The 20233-nt window shown below is 43.8% G+C and overlaps 1 protein-coding gene across 4 annotated transcripts in view; it reads left to right on the top strand.

Annotated features, from left to right (window-relative positions):
• The first annotated feature begins 231 nt into the window (after positions 1-231).
• The window catches only part of LOC137321765 (dystrobrevin beta-like), a 534882-nt gene continuing 514880 nt past the window's right edge, over positions 232-20233 (top strand). For 2 of the 4 annotated variants that reach the window (XM_067984401.1, XM_067984410.1), the window contains exon 1: positions 232-607. Coding sequence is in view for 1 of the 4 variants with exons in the window: in XM_067984400.1 (XP_067840501.1) it covers positions 573-580 (8 nt within the window). In the remaining 3 variants the exon portion in view is untranslated. Of the gene's footprint in view, positions 608-892; positions 957-20233 lie in introns of those variants that run through there. The other 2 variants (XM_067984400.1, XM_067984404.1) reach the window with 2 other exon arrangements.

The raw sequence follows: 20233 nt of genomic DNA, 5'->3' as shown, positions 1-20233 counted from the left end.
AAGACAGGAACTACAGTAAATATGATCTATAATAATGTGAATTTGAGACAAGTTAAAGGAGTATTGCAATGAATTGAATGTGACAACGGAAAGAGTGAACGTAAGAGAATGAAGATGTCTGCAATAAAGTGAAAGTGTGAGATAAAGAAGAAATCACAATAAGTGAAGGCAAGAGGAGGGAGATCCTTAACAAAATTAAATGTGAGAGTAAGGAGAATGCAACAGAGCGAATGGGAGAAAGCAAGTGCAGTAAAGGCTGAATGTGGGGAGGAAGAGACCAGAAATACATTTCAGTGAACCTGTGCATGAGGCTGATCTGCAATAAGGTGAAACGAGTGCATGAAAGAGGAAATCCGCAGCGGACTGAGGGTCCCGCAGTAAAGCGGTTTGCGGGAAGCTGCCAGTGACTTCTCCTGCTCGGAGATGGAGATTTACCGCCGAGCCTTGAGGCTGCTGCAGGGATCCTGATCGCCCGGCACCGGCGCCTTGTCTGCTGCACACAGCGGGCGGGGGAAAAGGGCAGCCCCGGGGCCAGCGAGTGCGCTCCTGGGCTGAACGCCAGTCAGATTCGGATGGCCAGGTGAGGATCCGCGGGCGGAAACCCTCGGTGAGTCTGAGTCTGTGTGTGGTGTGTGTGTGTGTGCAGACTAGAGGCAGGAGGAGGAGGAGGAGGAGGAGGGGGAGAGAGAGACACAATGTATCAAACATGGCCGCGGAGCCTCAGCTCTCCTCCTTCCCCACCGGCCCTAACCTCAGCCTGAAGCCGGGGGGGGGGGGGGGAAGAGGGAGCGAGGTCCGCCCGCTGGTCGCCGCTTCAAAGGGGCTCGTTGCATCGTCGCCCCTCCCTCTCCCTCTCTCTGTCAGGCTGTGGGAAGTATCCGGAATTTAGGGAAAGGGAGATTAAAGTGCACCGTCGCCGCTCAGGATCTGCAGCCTCAGCCCGGTAACAGCCCAAGGTAGAGTGCAAAGGAACCGGCCATCAGCGGGTCTCCTCCTCCCTCCTGATGCTGCAGGGCGGGCGGGGGGTGGTTTCAGTGCCGGCGCCGTGTCTGTTTTAAGCCGCCCCCCGCGGTTGGTTTTGCGGGAGGAGATTGTTGTTTGTTCTCCCGCCCTCGGAGCAGAGTGAGTGAGTGAGTGAGCGAGCGGCCGCCCCGCAGTCACTTTTTCCATCAGTCGCTCTTGGATTAGTTTGCAGGCTGATCTCCTTCGAGTTTCTCTCTCTCCTCCTCCTCCTCCTCCCTCTTGGTACAAACCCAAAAGCTTTTGAAAGCTCCCGGCAACTTGTGCCGCTTGATGTTTCACTCCTCCCCACAGACTCTGTAACAGCCCACGTTCCACACAAGTCCGAAGATTTTTTTTTTCTCTCTCTAATAAACTGAGGTGAATTATTAATATTTTACGGTTGACAGCAGCAAGAACATTGTTCGGTATTAACAATGCTGTTAATTATGCGGGGGGGGGGGGTGGGAGAGGAATTGATGTTGTTACAAAGTGAATGTGTAACTCGGAGATAAATGTATATTTAAATTCTCATCACAAGGACAGTGTTCAAGGTGGGCGCCTGTTCTGGAGACTTGGACTTGAGTGGTATTTTGGAGTACTTTGTAAATTGATTTGGGTTCGAACTGGCTGTGTAGAAGGATGTGGGTCCTTTTCCATATGATGTGTTCTCTTGTTCCCCTGGAGCTGTGGAATGTGATGCTAATGGTTTAATTATTTTTTTTAAAAGACGGACTGTAGGGAAGTGCATTGGTTTACAAGAAGGGAATGCAGTCAGAAATAAGACGGCTCTGAAGCAACAAAATCGCAACTATTAGAGAAAGAAACTATGAATCAAAATATTAATTCAGTATGAGATGTTGGTTTAATCCTCTGGTTATATTATAACTGGTGTACAGTATAATACTTATTTTTGGGTCCCAGATTTAGTTTAAATGTGTGAGGGGAGATATGTTTCAGAACAACGTATATTTCAGAGGAAAGGAATTTTATCCTTGTTGTCTTAAGATCTTCAATACGTTGCATTGTGTCTGGTTAAGACTGGGCTTTCACAGATATAAAGTACAGTATGTGGAGTTGTCAGTCACTGTCATTAAGGAATTTGCCAAACCAGTGAAAAATGAGAAGCACCAACTCTGTGTGTTGTAGTGTGTTCAGGTGATTGGTATCCAAATTGCACCTCACTATTTACACGATTGATTCTGTACCAGAGTTGCTATGATGTGGACTCCATTTCTAAACAGGCTGACCTGTAATGTCAATCTTGTTCTTGGTATTCTGTTATGAAAACTCCCTCTGGACTTGGCATGTTAACTGGTAACAGTATTGTGGTGGTGTGTACACTGCACTGGCTTCTTTGGTCTGTGCCTGTGGTATTGGATTTCAGAGGTGTTCAGGAGTGCATATGCCTCAGGCAAGGAAAGTGATGCATATTCACATTATTTGACCCCATTTATGTCTTTGCTGATGCAGTCCAATACGCGACGTCCATACACTGAACTTGGGTCAAGCCTTGATCATATGTGTCATACAGTAATGGCTGACATATTTAAAACTATAATTCAGTCTTCAGTTTCTGCTGATTGTTCATTAACTGCTTTCTAAAATGTTCTACTTTTAACTGAAAGGTGGTGCTAACTTTCTATTCTCCTGGAATAAATTACCTCATCACTAATGATGAATTTCAGGGATTCCTTCTCTTCTGCAAAAGACCCACAGTTAAACTCCTGCTTGTGAACTATGGGCCATTCACACCTCTGCAAGAACATTGATAATTCACTGGAACTGTTGAAAGCCTCAGTTTATATTGAGGATACTAGATGTATTTACAAAGTAGTAATCCAGTTGATGTGTCTAGATTAAGCCATAAAAGTAGAGATTGAGTGATTTATGTCTGTGACATGAACCTTAAAATCAGACTATTGGATTATAATTCATGTTTAGCTGAGAAACCAATCAGAATGCATCTGCAATGATAGAGCATTATAACTAGCAAAACTCACTGTTTTTGTTCTTGGGATGTGGGTGATGCCGGCTCGGTTGCATTTATTGCCCATCCCCAGTTGCCACACCTGTTCTTTTAACAGGGGTAAGGTCATTGATGAAGCAGCTAAAAATGGTTGGGCCAAAGCTTTCCTGAGGAACTCGTGCAGTGATGTACTGGAACTGTGATAGCTAGCCTCTGACATCCACAGGTATTTACTTTGAATCTGCGATTGGATCCGACTGCTCTACGCGGACATCCGTAGCGCAGTCCTAATCAACGGGTGGGAGTCAGAGAGCTTTCTGATCAGATCTGGAGTCAGGCAGGGCTGCCTCTCTCTGCAGTCTTGTTCGTATGTTGTTTCGAGCCATTTGCCCTGTCCATCAAGAAGGACGCAGGTATCTGGGGTGACGACCCCAGGCAGTAGAGGCTCTCAGGTTAAGGCCCCCCTGTACGTGGACGATGTCATCGTCTTCTGCTCCGACCAGTAGTCGGTCCACGCACTGATGGGCATCTGCGATCGTTTCGAGCTGGCCTTGGGGCCGGAGTGAACCGAAATAAAAGCAAGGCCATGTTCTTTGGCAGGTGGTACTCCCGGTCCCTTGTCCCCTCAACCATAAGGTCCGACTACCTGAAGGTGCTGGGGATCTGGTTCGGGGGGCCCTTGGCCAGCACAAAGAACTGGGAGGAGCGGATCACCAAGGCCAAACAGAAGCTTGGTATGTGGGTGGGGCGATCCCTCTCCATAACTGGCAGGAACCTGGTGATAAGATGTGAGGTTCTCGTGGAGTTGCACTACGTGGCCAGGGTCTGGCCCATCCCCCACAACTCCGCCGTCACAGTCACCCGAGCTATCTTCCAGTTTGTCTGGAGGCCCAAGCTAGAACGCGTCCGCAGGGCCACCGTGCACAAGACCCCAGACAAAGGGGGGGAAGAGCGTCCCCACTGCAGCTCTGATCCTGATGGCCACCTTTGTGTGTGGCTGCCTTAAGATATGTGTAGAGCCCCAGTACACAAACACCAAGTGTCACTATATGCTGGGTTTCTACCTGCCCAACACACTGAGAAGGCTGGGTCTGGCCACGCTGGCTGAGCAGGCACAGGACATCCCGCCCAGCTGGACTGTTTTTCCCCCCCCCCAACTCTCCTCAGGAACTTCTCCACCTAGGAGGAACCCCTTCGACCACAAGGTCGTCAGACAGTGGTCGACACGAAATGTTCTCAGAGTCCTGCAAGGAACTGGGAGGGTGGGCTCGATTGGTTTCTTCCCCGACCAGACGGTTGATGCCATTTGGCAGAACGTCTCGTCGCCGGAACTGACCAACAGGCACCAGGATGTAGCCTGGATGGTGGTGAGAGGGGCCCTCCCAGTGGGTTCTTCCAACACGCACGGAACCTCAGCGCCACCGTGAGCTGCCCTTGAAGCTGTGACGGGGAGGAGACTGTCTCCCACCTCCTGATGGGCTGCCCCTTTGCACAGAGGTTGTGGCGAGAGATGGGTTTGTATCTGTCCCGGTTCATCCCAAACAGTTTGATAACACAGGATGCTGTGCTGTATGGACTGTTTCCCGGGACGCACATTGAGACATATATCACCTGTGGCTGGAAGACCATCAACTCAGTGAAGGAGGTCCTTTGGTCCGCCCGAAACATGCTCGTCTTCCAGCTGAAGGAGCTGTCCATGACCGAGTGTTGCTGACTAGCAGACTCCAAGGTCCAGGAGTACGTGCTGCAAATAGGACGCACTGAAGTGAAGTGCGGCCGACGCAAAGGTTCCATGGGGAAAGGCCAATGTATAAGGCCACACCACCTTGTATTGTGCACCACGAGTCATAAAAAATACTGTGTTTGAGTTGTAATAATGAGACTGCTTTGTGTACGATCTGTGGTGTTCTTGGTTTGAAATGAACTTGTTTGGAATTGTGATATTTACTTTGAACTGTGTGTACCTTTAAATTCTATGAAATAAAGTAGATTTTGAAATTTAAAAAAATTACTTTTGTGACAGGTGTAACTCTAGTCCCTTTGATGCCCATTGACCTTGGTGCCATACCCAATTAAATGCTGCTTTCATGTCAAGGGCAGCTACTTGCACCTCTCCTTTGGCATTCAGCTCTTGTGTCTGTGTCTGGATCAAGGCTGTGATAAGGTCTGGAGCCAAGAGGTTCTGGTGTAATCTGAACTGAATGTCAGTAAGCAGGTAGTTGGTAGGTGTTGCTCGATGGCACTATTGACTACTCCTCCCACCACTTTACTGATTGGGAGGAGGTTATTAGGGTGGTTATTGTCTGGGTGAGATTTATCCAGTTTTTTATGTATAAAATATACCTGGATTATTTTCCACATTGTTGAGTAGATGCCAATGTCATAGCTATACAAGAACAGCTTGGCTCGGGGAGTGGCTAGCTCTGGTGTACAGTTTTTCGGCACTACAGCCAGAATGTTGTCAGGGGCCATAACCTTTGTTGTGTCCACGCAGTCACTTCTTAACGTCATGTGGAGTGAACTGGACACTGACATGTATGATGGTAGGGACCTCGGGAGGAGGCAAAGTAAGATTATCCACTCAACATTTTTGGCTGAAGACACTTGCAAACACTCCAGCCTTGTGCTCACGTGTTGTGCTCCACCATGGTTGCAGACGGGTGTTACCAACTGGATAGCTGTGTGGTGAAGGATGGAATACTCAGGCTCGGTCTTCAGTTGCTTCTGACCCTTCATTCACAGAGATTCCCCCTTACAAACACACCACAGCTGACATCAGCTCTCATATAAAAAGGATACAAGAGAGTCACCAATTGACACACACCACCTGAATACAATTAACACTAATTGATATAAATCACATGATGCAATTAAATGGGGCTGTTCATGGAATCACTGCTTGTTACCACGTTATCCTCCACCATTCTCAACTGAAAGTGGTAAGGTTACAGAGATTTCTGCTGCTCTGTTGATTTTTGGGACTGCTTATCTGTGTCCATAGCTTGCTGGTTTTGGTGTTTAGCATGAAGGTAACCATGTGTAGTAGCTTCACTAGGTTCATACTCAATTCAGGTGATGCTCCTGGCATGCCCTTCTACACTGCATTGAACCAGAGTTGGTCTCTTAAGCTTGGTCGTGATTGAGGAGCGAGGCATACTTGATTGTGATTGCGATGGTGATTGCTCACAATTCTGCTGCTGCTGATGCGTCACATGGATGCCCTGTTTTGGGCTGCTAGATTTGTCCTTAACCTGTTCCATTTAGCACGGTGGTGCACAGTGGAGGCTATCCTCACAGTGGAGATGAGATTTTGTCTTCACATGGATGATGTGGTCTTTCCTAACAATATCATCACCAACACAGTTTAGAAAAAGCTGAGATTCAGAGATAGACTTGGGTGGGTTTTAGTAATTTAGAAGAGGAAATACAAAATAACTTACTTCTCACGTGGAGGACGTAGAGGTCATGAATGAAGAATGGCTGAATGGTTCCTCCTCTTCCTCTTGTGCCATAGTATGTTTGTGCTCATCATTGATAAATAGTGGTATGCTTGGTTCCATGGTTATGTTATGCAGAATGCAGCACATGGCTACTGTTCTGCCAACTCTCTCGAAGCTGTGTTAGGGTATCCGTGGTGCAGTCCATACACATGAACTGATGGAGCATACTAAATGATGTTTCTGTCTCTTAAATGTGCCTTGTTTTACACTCTTTGTGTGGCTGTGTGAGGAGCATTGTTTTGAGTGGGTAACCCATATCCCCAAGGAGCCAACAGTTCAACCTGATGTCACCCTGGAATAAGTGAGAAACCTATGATTCCCTTAAGAAATTAGCATTGTGAGTACTCTGTGGCAACTGTCCGTTCAAATGCAGAATTCTTTGGCAGAATTCACAGATCATTTGGTTGTTCAGCAAGCAGTATTCTTTTTCAATTGAACTCAACGGGATGTTGCTTGAATGATCACCTGCACATAGTCGATGGTGCTCCTACGCTGGAAATGTTATTTAGTTCAAAAAAACCCCTGTATTCTCTTCATCCTCCTGTTGCTGTATCCTCATGATTCATTTAATGGAGTCACCAACATGCCAAAGAGGTCATCTGTGACCATGCTAAATGTAGTTCTGTAGTAACGTATGGTTGACCCTGGCTTAGCTCAGCTATGTCAGCCTTGGCTCAGTGGTAACACTCTCACTTCTGAGTCAGAAGGTTGTGGGTTCAAGTCCCATTCCAGATACCAGAGCACAAAATCTAGGCTGACACTTCAGTGCCGTACTGAGGGGGGAAGCACTCCTGCTCCTCCAGGCCCACAAGCAGTGCTGGAAAGACAGTAACCTGCTGGATCCAGTCGTTCTCGCCTCCCTTCAGTTGCCGGGTTTCCCAAGCCCTGGGAAACGTTGCCCACAGGCGTTAGAAGTAAAACTGTAGTTAAATTTGCAGCACACAGCCTCATTAAAATATTTGAATGACGGACCTGCCTCTGGAGAGCTGGTTAGTCACCTGCCTCCTCGAAGTTGGAGGCGGGTTGGGGTCAGATTTCAGATCTTTGAACTTTTAACTCCCCTCCCGTCCATCCTGGGGGGTTAAAATTCCCCCCATGTCTTTGCCAAGGGGGCAGCATGTTGATGAGGATTGGTGAGAGGTTGGTGGGGGCGGCAAGGATAGATCCTTGGGAGACTCCAGTGGTAACTGGTTCAGGAAGAGAAAACATTACTGGAAATACTCTGGCTATGCTGTTGCAGGGGTGGAAACCTGATTGGAGAGATTCAAACATGGAGTTGTGGGTTAGATTTGACACTGATTCGGAAGGCAACAACGCAATCGTAGAGGGTTGATAACGGCAGTTTTGAAAGGGAGAGTGACGGTACGTGAGGAGAGGGAAGAATTTACAATGTCAGCTAGGATGGAGCCAAAAAGGGTTGTTGGGTGGTCAGTAATTTAGTGGGAATGGGGTCAAGGGAGCAGGTGGTGGATCTCATGGCTTAGAGAATGCATGAAGGGAGAAACTAGACAAAGACACTCGGTCAGGGCTAAGGCAGGGGGAAGCCTTGGGGAGGTTTGCCTTGGTGAACAAGGGAAAGGGAAGCAGCTGAACAGGTGGTCTCAACCTTACACCGAAGAAGTCTGTGAGCTGCTTGTATTTGATGGAGGTAGCGGGGGGGAGGGTTTTAAGCAGACACCTAGTCGTGGAGAAAGGAAGATGGGGTTATTTTTGCTCTTTTCGATGATCCTGCACTAGTGGCTGGTTTTGGCAGAGGAGAGTAAGGCCTGATAGCACGCGATGTGGCCTAGCCAGATCTGTTTGGATGGCTGAACCAGTTGTGTGCCAGATACGCTGACGTCTGCACCCCTTTGGGTACTGAGGAAAAGGACTCTAGGGAGTGGTTAAGCAGATCAACTGCTGCAGAAGTATTGTGGTAAGCGGAAGGCCCAAGGGTAAGCAGTTAGGAATTTGGAACTGCAGGTGTGTGAGATTTGGGGGGTGGTGTAAGAGGAGAAGAGTTTTTTTTAAACAGGATCAAGGTATTAATGCGCTTTGCTCCCATCAACAATTTCAGGGATGTGGGCGAAAGTTTGTGATTGTTCCATTGGTGATAACTCATAAATTGCTATCTAAATGCACAATGAATGTGTGTGCAAGCTATAACAGTCATTTTGACTCCATGATGTCACTATACAGTCATTTCAACCGAATGTGAAAGGGTGTTGATTCAAAATTAGCAATGTCAGCAAAACTTTGATTGTGTTGCCCCATGCTGTATGTAGTGAGAACATTTCTAATCACAGCCAGTTATGTCATTAGTGTACAAGGGCAGCAGGCTGTAGCAACAGCACAAATTCACTTTGTAGCTATATAGTACTTAATGGATGATTCAGTCTTATCAAATCTTACTAAATTGAAAAGAGACTTGCGCATTTCGGTTTAAAATTGGACATATTGCTGCATCTCCCTCTTTTTAAAAAAAAATATAAACCGAGCCTCATTTATTTAAATTTGGTAGTGATTTGTCTCACTCTATCATAGATGCATTTAAAGGGAAGCTAGATAAACATATGAGGGAGAAAGAAATAGAAGGATATGCTGATAGGGTTTGGTGAAGTAGGGAGGGAGGAGGCTCGTGTGGTGTAAAAATACCGGCATGGACCTGTTGGGCCGAATGGCCTGTTTCTGTGCTGTACATTCTATGTAATTCCATGTAAATCTCAGATCTGATATTTCCCCAATTTTGAAGGTTCTGCAGTTTGATGTACATTATAAATTCTGGTTACAAACATTTTCATTTGTTCTTCCAGTTGGTTAAAGGGCTTGTCTAGTAGATATATAGTAAAATAAAGAGAACTAAGAGTGTTGGCAGGTTGCATCCCTGTGAAGGGTTTTAGGTTATATAATACAGACCATTGTTCTATAGTCGACAAATGGTAGTCTTCTGACATAATGTTAGTCTCAGTTTCATAGAATTCAACTAGTTTTTATTGTGTTAATGAATGTTCAGCCAACTGTAGCTAATGCGAATATGAAGGAAATTAATTCCTACCTGGCATTGATCCCTTCTGTTTGAACCAACTACCTTGTTTCCTTTTTGGTAATCCATGATAATGCACAACATTACATAGAATGTACAGCACAGAAACAGACCATTAGACCCATCTGGTCCACGATGGTGTTTATACTCGACACGAGCCTCCTCCGACCCCTCTTCATTTAACCCTATCAGCATAACCTTTTATTCCTTTCTTGTTAAAAGATCAATTTTTGTTAATCCATATATTTACTAATGTATATAGTCATAAAAGATCATAAACTTCAAACATCTTCTGGAAATCCATGTATCCAATATCTAATGCAATTTTCTCAAAAGTTCAATTAAATTAGTCAAGCATTACTGTCCTTTACTGATCCATGCTGACTGTTTGTTTAGATTAGCTCATTCCTTTTTAAGTGTTGACTAATTTCAAGTGGTATCAGGAAGACGGCAAAAATAAGTGCGCTTCTCACTTCTGCATACAATTCTTATGGGACCCATCAACCATGGCACAAACGCAAGTCGGAAACTCTTGACACATTCATTTAAAGTATTGCACACAATCTTTCACTGTGTCAAAGCTGAATGGCACACTTGCAGATGGAGGTGCCAACCGAGGAAATGCTTGCAGTCCAAGGCTCTGTTCTGTTGTTGAGGGGTGGGGGGTGTTCTCAATAGGGTCAAAGATACATAGGTTAGCCCTTGTCTCCGAAGAGCTATCGCGCAGTATTTCTTCTCCTCCCAAAAGTTTGGGCACTGTGGACTGCCGCATACTGAAGGTGTCACGGTCGCTTCTTGGAAAATGGCCACTCACATGTGCAGCGATGTTTCTGTGGTCAAATAACACCTGAACATTAATTGAGTGCAAGCCATTTCTATTCACGTGGGCTTTCGTGTTTGTTTGAAATGCCCACATGGGTGTCGACATCCTGCACGTGAGGAAACCTTGCCACCCTTCTCAACTGATGATGTCTCCTTACCACAAAGTAAATTTTGAAGGTGTTACCCCTTGCAAATATAGCTTTTGTCACTTGCTTGATGCATGTGTGCAATGCAGAATGATGTGGCAGATGTCTCCTGCAGTGGCTTGGAAAGATTTGGTAGCATGTAACTTTCACACTGTGGCAATCTTAATTTCTGTCCTGCTGCAGATGTTACCTGTGACAAGCTGAATTGTGAAATGCAGGCTGTGAAGACAAGTCCAGGTTTGTGTGGAGGGATCTGTAAACGTGAGTGATGGGCGAGATAAAATGCCTCAGGTAGCATTGACCCTGTATTTATTGCTCCCTCAAATTCGTCATCTTCATTTAAATCGTGCAATGTTTTGGGTCTCCCAAAAGGAATTTTCATCCTCGCCACTTTGTATGGTGCAATTTGAATGGTAGCAACAGCTAAGAATAATGAAGAAAAGTGTTAGGGGTGGGGGAGAACACAAAACGTCAAGAATGATTCACAGGCCAACAAAACTAACTAATGCATAGAGTAATTGCAAAAAAAAAAGGCTTGTGCCAGAAACTCAAACTGTGATCTTTTGAAGAAGCATCCTTGAGCAGGCCAGCTCCCAGAACTTTGCTGCACCATTTAATATAAGTAAGATGCAAACAAAACCTCACCAGCAGTCATGAGATTTGGCACGGGATCTCATTTCAATAATGTGATGTAAATAAGGTTTGCAAATGCCTATATCACCACCTTCCTGTTAATCGCAAAACCGTTGCAGTAAATCATGTGTGCTGTCACGTGTGCGTTTTTATGTGCTGTGCCCTCCAGCAGAAAGGCTGTACACTGCTGGCAAAATCTACCAGTATATCTCTATAGAAATAACATGCTAGCAAATCTGCCAATTACAAAAAAATAAGATAAATCTGATGACCTCCTGGAACTCAGTTTGAAAAACTGAGTTACATTGACTACACTCTAGTGCAACACAATTTGAATTGAAACATAAAGGAGGCAATTTAAAAGATTTTTATTCAATAGTGGAATTAATTCCCCAGACAGTCACATCTCCCGCATCCTGTCTGTGGGTCAGTTGGAGTGAAAGGCTCACTGTCCTGTCTTTTACTGTACAACCATGTACTGCTTCTGAAGTGGGTCAAGCTGCATGTGGGTGGGAATCTGCAGCTGCTGTCTGCTCAGCCTGCCCACATGCAAAGTAGCGACCGTGTGCTTCTAATTAAATATATTTTGTGTCTACACATTTTTTTAAAATTACATATAATTACATATAATTTCTATTTAGCAGGTTGTTGCTGGGATTGCATTATTCATTCCTATCGGGAACAAAAGATTTGATCTGAAACCTGGCCCAAAAAAATGCAGGAATGCTGTTAAATCAGGCTAAATTAGAAGATAATTGCAAACTTTCTGATATTAAACAAGTACATTTAGATTACTGGTGCAGAAACAGTTCCTAATACTGGTCTAGGTATTTTTCTTATTTTTTCACTTGCAAAGAGTAGGTTATAAGAGTCTCAAAACAGCACTTGTGACACACTTTGAAACTATTGTTAAAAACAGGATGTTATGACTTTGATCACCGGGCTATGAAAATCTTGCAATACAAACGGTTATGTGGCAACATTTAGAAAACTCATATGTGTACAATCATAATAGAATAGTATTGAACAGAGTGGAGAAACAAAGCGATCTGAGGATGCAGATCCATAGATCTTAGAGAGCAGGTAGAAAGGCAATTAAAAGGGGCATTGACTATAAAAGCAAGAAAGTGCAATTGAATTTCGACAAAGCATTGGTTAGGCCACAGTTTCACTACTGTGCAGTTTTGGGCTCTCCATTATAGGTCATTGGGGCTATGGAAAAGCTACAGCAAAGATTCATTAGAATGAAACCAGGAATGAGAGGTTCTGATATGAAAAAAGGCTCAAAACATTTCGACTTTTTCACTGGAACAGAGAAGGTTAAGAGGTGATCAATTCGAGGCTTTCAGAATTATGAAAGGTTTTGAAAGGGAAAATAACAAAAGCTTGATTCCACTGATTAGTAAATTGGTAGGAAGGGTCCATAGACTGAGGATTGGATGAGAAAAGTGATGCTTTTTGCAGTGTTCAGGGCTTTTTTTGAGTCAATATGTTGCTGCTCCAACAATGAAATATGCACAATGTGTACTAGTGCTGGGTAATGAAGCAGAACAAGCAGGCAGCTTAAAAGTAGGTGAACAGTTGGGACCACAATACAGTGAGATTCAGCATAGGAATAGAAAAAGATGAGGACAAAGGCAAATCATCATGAGATAACAAAGGATCTTGCCCAAATTAAATGGAAGGAAAAATTATAAATAGAATTGTAAGTCAGCAGTGGGAAATATTTAAACAGGAGATGGAAAGGAAACAAATCAAATCAAGCATATTCCTGCAAAGAAAAAGGGGGCATCTTAAAGGCTGTGGTTCCATGTATTGAAGAGGGAGACGAGATCAATTCTTCAACTGACAAGAGAAGCATTTAGCATTTGCAGAGCAGATAAAAAAGAAAATCAGGACAAGTCTATATTAGAAATTCAGTACATGGAGCGCATGTTCCACTGAGAACTCCTATGGCAATCTCCTCTTATAGGAATTCCTATTATAAAAGTGTCCACATTTTCCTGCAATACCTGTTATGCCTATGAGTGATGTGGAGATGCCGGTGATGGACTGGGGTTGACAATTGTAAACAATTTTACAACACCAAGTTATAGTCCAGCAATTTTATTTTAAATTCACAAGCTTTCGGAGATTTTCTCCTTCCTTCCTGCCTATGAGTGACATTGTGATCAGATTTTCACACCTTTTGTCACAAGTCTTCTATTTTATAGTGAGAGTATGGATAAAAAGACTGCATACAGTTCCGGGCTCCGGCCACTGGGTGGTGCCTATGAACAACGTTCTGAAATCTTTGTGCCAGCTCGGACAACACGGTGCAGGAATTTGCTGGAGCAGGGCATTTCATGGCGTTCCCGGTTAGTTAGACTTTTTTCTGCACCCGACAGCTCAAAATGTTTTTGCCCTGTAAATGGCTGGAAGTGCGAGCTGATAGCGGCGTGGTCAACAGGGCATCTGGATGAACGATGGGACGAAACGGTATCTCCTTAACAAACGGGATTAAAGGATTGAAAAATAAACAACGCAAGGACTGAGAAGGAAGTGTAAGTTAGAATGGTGATTCAATGTCAAATCAGGTACTGAAAGAGAAGGAAAGAAAGATTGGAGTAAGTGTGAGAGAAAAAAAGAGACAGAAAGGAAAAGTAAGGAAAAAAAATGTGAAATTTGAAATTTTTATGACTTTTGACAATTCACTACCTGAAGCATTGAGACTCCAAACTTTTAATTGTTCACTTTCTGGGCCAGAGCGGTTGATTGGCAGTCATTGACAATTAGCACGTTGTTAATAGGGTATTAATGACTCAACTTAACTTTCTGGGACGAGTTTAATGCAGCAACTTCATGAACTCACGGGATGTAAAGGGCAAGATTCTGTTTTTGCGAAGCTGGCTGGGCAAATTGTCCAGCAACTTGTGGCACGTGGCAATTTATGGGGCATCTCTTCCTCGCCTCAAGTTGCTGGCTGATTTGCACATTAATAAGCCACTATTTTTTCAGCAAATTCCGGCCACGTATTATTTTCCCCTGAGGTAACTAAACTTGGGTCCTTCCAAGCGTTTATCTCCTAACTTTTCTGATTTTTATTTTTTACATATTTTACTTTTTATACTTTTTGTTTTTTGCTACTTTTTCCCCTTTTAGCTCCCCCTGCTCCCGTTTTGTATCCCAGGCCTGTCCTCCAGCTCTCCCAGGAGATTACAGGGCTGCGGGGGAGGGAGGGAGGAAGGAAGGAAGTGTTTAGTCATGATGCTCAGGCCATCACGAATGTGGGGCAGGCTTGATAGACCAGATGGTCTTTTCCTGCCCGTCAATTTCATATGTTTGTAATTAGAGCTAGGCCGTTCAGGGACTATGTCAGGATGCACTTCTTCACACAAAGGCTAGTGGAAATCTGAAACTCACTCTCCCAAAAAACTTGTTAAGGCTCGGTCAATTGAAAATTTCAAAACTGAGATTGATAGTTTTTTTTGTTAGGTAAGGGCATTAAGGGAGATGGAACCAAGGTGGGTAGATGGAGTTAAGGTACAGATTAGCCATTTTTTTTTATTCGTTCATGGGATGTGGGTGTCGCTGCCTGGACTCAGATAGTAATTCTTAGAATGAAGTAATTATATTTATTTCCCATATTTTAAGTGTGAACTTTTGAAATAATATGTAATCTTGTAAAATTCAGCATAGACTGGGCAGTTTATTCCCCTAATTCCAACTTGTTTTACGGAGAAATTCTATCTGTGCTTGAAATTCATTTGCTCCTGCAAGCTGAGAGTTTTTTTTTATTCGTTCATGGGATGTGGGCGTTGCTGGCGAGGCCGGCATTTATTGCTCATCCCTAATTGCCCTTGAGAAGGTGGTGGTGAGCCGCCTTCTTGAACCGCTGCAGTCCGTGTGGTGAAGGTTCTCCCACAGTGCTGTTAGGTAGGGAGTTCCAGGATTTTGACCCAGCGACGATGAAGGAATGGCGATATATTTCCAAGTCGGGATGTTGTGTTACTTGGAGGGGAACGTGCAGGTGGTGGTGTTCCCATGTGCTTGCTGCCCTTGTCCTTCTAGGTGGTAGAGGTCACGGGTTTGGGAGGTTCTGTCGAAAATGGTGCTGATCTAATTGAAAGGCGGAACAGGCTCGAAAGTTGAATGGCCTACTTCTGTTCCTATGTTTGTTTCTTCCTTTTCTTCCTTTTCTGTCTTAAGAACATAAGAACATAAGAAATAGGAGCAGGAGTAGGCCAATCGGCCCTTCGAGCCTGCTCCGCCATTTAATCAGATCATGGCTGATCTGATCCTAACCTCAAATCTAAATTCATGTCCAATTTCCTGCCCGCTCCCCGTAACCCCTAATTCCCTTTACTTCTAGGAAACTGTCTATTTCTGTTTTAAATTTATTTAATGATGTAGCTTCCTGGGGCAGCAAATTCCACAGACCTACTACCCTCTGAGTGAAGAAGTTTCCCCTCATCTCAGTTTTGAAAGAACAGCCCCTTATTCTAAGATTATGCCCCCTAGTTCTAGTTTCACCCATCCTTGGGAACATCCTCACTGCATCCACCCGATCAAGCCCCTTCACAATCTTATATGTTTCAATAAGATTGTCTTCCATTGTACTCGACCATCAGGCCACAGCCTTCCTCTGTTCATCCATTGCTCTGAGGTTTTTACCACTAATTTTCCACCTCCCCCACTCTTAATGATCTACCACTGTCCTGCCTGGTTTGTTGTCAGTGGCCTCTGCAATAGCCTACTGTATTTGTGCTGGCAGCCTCCAGTTGTTCTTACCAGTTTGGTACAGGGTTCTGTTAGAAGACACTGTCTTTATTTTCCTGGCTACAATTCCATCCAAAGCCTCAGCAGTGCTAACCTTCCCAGGCCCTTGCCTTATACATCTTAGCGACCCCACTGCTTTTCGATGCTGCCTTCTGGGCAGTGTTGGTGCCCAATTTCTGAGCCCTGCTAAACTTGCAGTCCCAGGCTTCAATATCTTCATGGCCTATGCAGCAATTTATCATAATTGAATATTAATAACTGTGATACCTCTTTGTATAAATCATTTCCTTTCTAAAAAAAAAATACTACTGTGAATTTTTTGTGAGGAACATTTTTCTCTCATTTGATGGTGTTCATGGTTCCCCCTTCTACTTCCCCTCTCCATTCCTCCTTCCCCCTCCACATCTTCCCTTTTGTCCCTCCATTTCCCCCCCTCATTCCTCCACCTCACTTTTCTACCTGCCCACGTCAACCCCTCTACCTGCCCTCCTCATCCACCTCTCCTCCCCTCACCGTTCCTTTCCGCCTTTAAACTTACCCAGCCTTCTCCCTTGCCCCAACCTCAAAATGTGCTTTACCTGCCCCTGAATTTAACTCTCATCTACTTTCCCTTACCTTCTCCCCACACCTGCTGGGTAATCATAGAAAATTGGAGCAAGAGTAGGCCATTCGGCTCTTCGGGCCTGCACCGCCATTCAAAATGATCATGGCTGATCGTCTAACTCAGTAACCTGTTCCCGCTTTTTCCCCATATCCCTTGATCCCTTTAGCATTAAGAAATATATCTATCTCCTTCTTGAATATATTTAATGACTTGCCCTCCACTGCCTTCTGTGGTAGAGAATTCCACAGGTTCACCACTCTCTGAGTGAAGAAATTTCTCCTCATCTCAGTTCTAAATGGCATTCCCCGTATCCTGAGACTGTGACCCCTGGTTATGGATTCCCCATCCATCGGGAACATCCTCCCTGCATCTAGTCTGTCCGGTCCTGTTAGAATTTTATATGTTTCGATGAGATCACTTCTCATTCTTCTAAACTCGTGTGAATATAGGCCTAGTCGACCCAATCTCTCCTCATACGTCAGGCCTGCCATCCCAGGAATCAGTCTGGTAAACCTTTATTGCACTCCCTCCATGGCAAGGACATCCTTCCTCAGATAAGGAGACCAAAACTGCACACAATACTCCAGATGTGGTCTCACCAAGGCCCTGTACAACTGCAGTAAGACATCCCTGTTCCTGTACTCAAATCCTCTTGCAATGAACACCAACATACCAACAACTGGCAGTAAGACAACCCTGCTCTAACTTCCCCATCCTTCTCCCTCTTCCTCTTACCCCATTTTGCCTTCCCTTTCCACCCCACATTGCTCCATTGTTTTCCCCCCATAGCCCCTTCTGGCAGTCCTTCATCAGCTGTGTTGTAATTGTGCCCTGCCGTTTAACCATACTTGACTGGAAGATTCCATTTAGCCTTGACTTGCCATGTATAACACTACAGGAGATTGCCTCGTATAAAGAAAATATATAGGAAAGCTACAAAAAAAGATTAGAAAAGCTGAGGGAGTATGAGAAAAAGCAGAGCAATAAAAAAGCTTTCTATATGCATATTTGTACTCATAGACTAGGGTGGCTAAGAAAGAGATGATGGAGACAAGATTGTAGTGGGGAATGAGATATTAAATAAGTACTTCACCTCCAATGTGAAAATTAAGGCAGAAATTGCGATTGTGGAACCACCAAAGGTGGGTGCAGAACAATTTGTTGGTGTTAGTATTCAAAGAGAAATGGCAGAGAAGTCACTCAGACCTAAGTTAGACACTTCACTGGGACCTTGTGGTTTACATATGCAGATCCTGAGGGAATCTAGGCAAGAAATAGTGCAGACTCTGGCAATAGTTTCCCAAAATTATGTGGAAAGGAAAATTGTGGTGGTGGACTGGAAAGCAAATGCGATTGCTCTCTTCAAAAAATAAGCCAGCAAATTATCGGCCAAGCTGGTAAACTACCAGAGTCCACAATATGAGATGAAATTACTAAGCATTTGGAGAAACATAAGCTAATCAGAGCTAGTCAACATTGATTTCTAAAAGGCAGGTCCTATTTGACCAACCTTATAGAACTTTTTGAAGCAATACCATAAAGGAAATGTAGTGGATGTGGTGTATGTGGATTTTCAAAAAGCATTTGATAAGGTACCACATAAGACACGTATGTCAAAAGTAACAGCACGTAGGGTTAATAGCAATGTGCCTGCATGGATAGAGGGGTGGTCAGAGGTCAGAAAGCAAAGGATAAGGGTAAAAGGGAGTTTCTCAGACTGGAAAGATGTGGAAAATGGTTTTCCACAGATTCTGTGTTGGGGCTGCTCTTATTTGCTGTGAACACGAATGATCAACGTAGATTGTTCCATTGAAGAGCAAACATTGGGACAGGCACAAAAGGTCTGCTACCTCCCTCCCAAGAAAAATTCTAGCGTTGAACTATGGATCTTGTAAATCTAATTGCAATTGAAATATTGTCCACCAGCTCTGCTGTTTATGAATATTCAAATTTCACTTTTTGTTTTTGCAGGCTATTGAAGAAGGAATTATTTTGCAAAAACTTTAAATAATTTGGTATTTTATGTACCTCATACTTCAAGTTAGGACTCAACATTCATTTGATTTTAAGGACTTTACTGGACTTTATGACTTAAATGATGTACTTAGCTGCAATATTTAACTTCGACAAGTTGGGGTAGTTTCCGCTCCTTTACGCCAGTAATATCGGCGCAATCCGGGCAGAATCGGCCGAACCAGCGCAAAAGATTGGGGAATTTTAAACTTGAGTGAGTTAAGCCCAAAACCACTTAGGTTCGTGTTTTCCGCGATCTTTTATGCTGGTTCAAGATTCAATTTGCCCGGATCAGGCCCCGCCCACAAAACTGGCCACGCCCCCAGGTCGACATGAGATTCCGCCGATTGTGCAGTTCAGGAAAGCTCTTCAGGTTGTGTGAAGTTTCTTAGACTCACAGGCACGAGGAGGCATGTTTTAAAAGTTTTTACAGAGCAAAAAATATTTAATTTACTAAGGTAATGACTGGTGTACACCAATGAAACTAATAAATGGTTCAGTATAATTTTTTAAAGTCATATTTAGTGATTTTAGATCAGGTTACTCACAGGTGGCGGATTGGACATGCTTATTAAAAATGCTTATTTTTTGATAACCTCATTTTCAGCTGCATTAATAAAACTGGACCAGGTTACCACTCTTAAATACATCAATGAATAGTTTTTAATGAAAAGAAAAATAATAAACAGTTATGTTCTATTACACTGCCAGATTGTGCTGGTTCATGGAAGATTTTCGGTTTGTGATTATGCAAATGAATTTTAGCGGAAACTTAAACTGTAACCTAACCAGCACAATTTCCTGATGGTGTAACTATAATCCCAACTATAACCTTTCAAGGTTCTCTCCCAACTATAATCTTTCAAAGTTCTCTAGATTCAGGAACCGTCCCTCTAGGTTGGAAAATTGCACATGTCACTCTGCTTTTTAAGAAAGGAGAGAGAGGGAAACCAGGGAATTATAGACCAGTTAGCCTAACATCTGTTGTGGGGAAGATGCTGGAGTCTATAATTAAGGATAGGGTGACTGAACACCTCGAGAATTTTCAGTTAATCAGAGAGAGCCAGCATGGATTTGTGAAAGGTAGGTCGTGCCTGACAAACCTGATTACATTTTTTGAAGAGGTGACTAAAATAGTGGACAGGGGAATGTCAATGGATGTTATTTATATGGACTTCCAGAAGGCACTTGATTAGGCCCCACATAAGAGACTGTTAGCTAAGATAGAAGCCCATGGAATCGAGGGAAAAGTACGGACTTGGTTAGGAAGTTGGCTGAGCGAAAGGCGACAGAGAGTCGGGATAATGGGTAGGTACTCACATTGGAGTCCCGCAGGGATCTGTCTTGGGGCCTCAATTATTCACAATATTTATTAACGACTTAGATGAAGGCATAGAAAGTCTCATATCTAAGTTTGCGGATGACACAAAGATTGGTGCCATTGTAAGCAGTGTAGATGAAAACATAAAATTACAAAGCGATATTGATCGATTAGGTGAATGGGCAAAACTGTGGCAAATGGAATTCAATGTAGACAAATGTGAGGTCATCCACTTTGGATCAAAAAAGGATAGAACAGGGTACTTTCTAAATGGTAAAAAGTTAAAAACAGTGGATGTCCAAAGGGACTTAGGGGTTCAGGTACATAGATCATTGAAGTGTCACGAACAGGTGCAGAAAATAATCAATAAGGCTAATGGAATGCTGGCCTTTATATCTAGAGGACTGGAGTACAAGGGGGCAGAAGTTATGCTGCAGCTATACAAA

Source organism: Heptranchias perlo, chromosome 5 (genome assembly GCF_035084215.1).
Source record: "Heptranchias perlo isolate sHepPer1 chromosome 5, sHepPer1.hap1, whole genome shotgun sequence".
In the NCBI taxonomy this organism is placed as follows: Eukaryota; Metazoa; Chordata; class Chondrichthyes; order Hexanchiformes; family Hexanchidae; genus Heptranchias; species Heptranchias perlo.
Note: the sequence above shows the minus strand (reverse complement) of the source record. Positions and strands in the feature narration are given on the sequence as shown.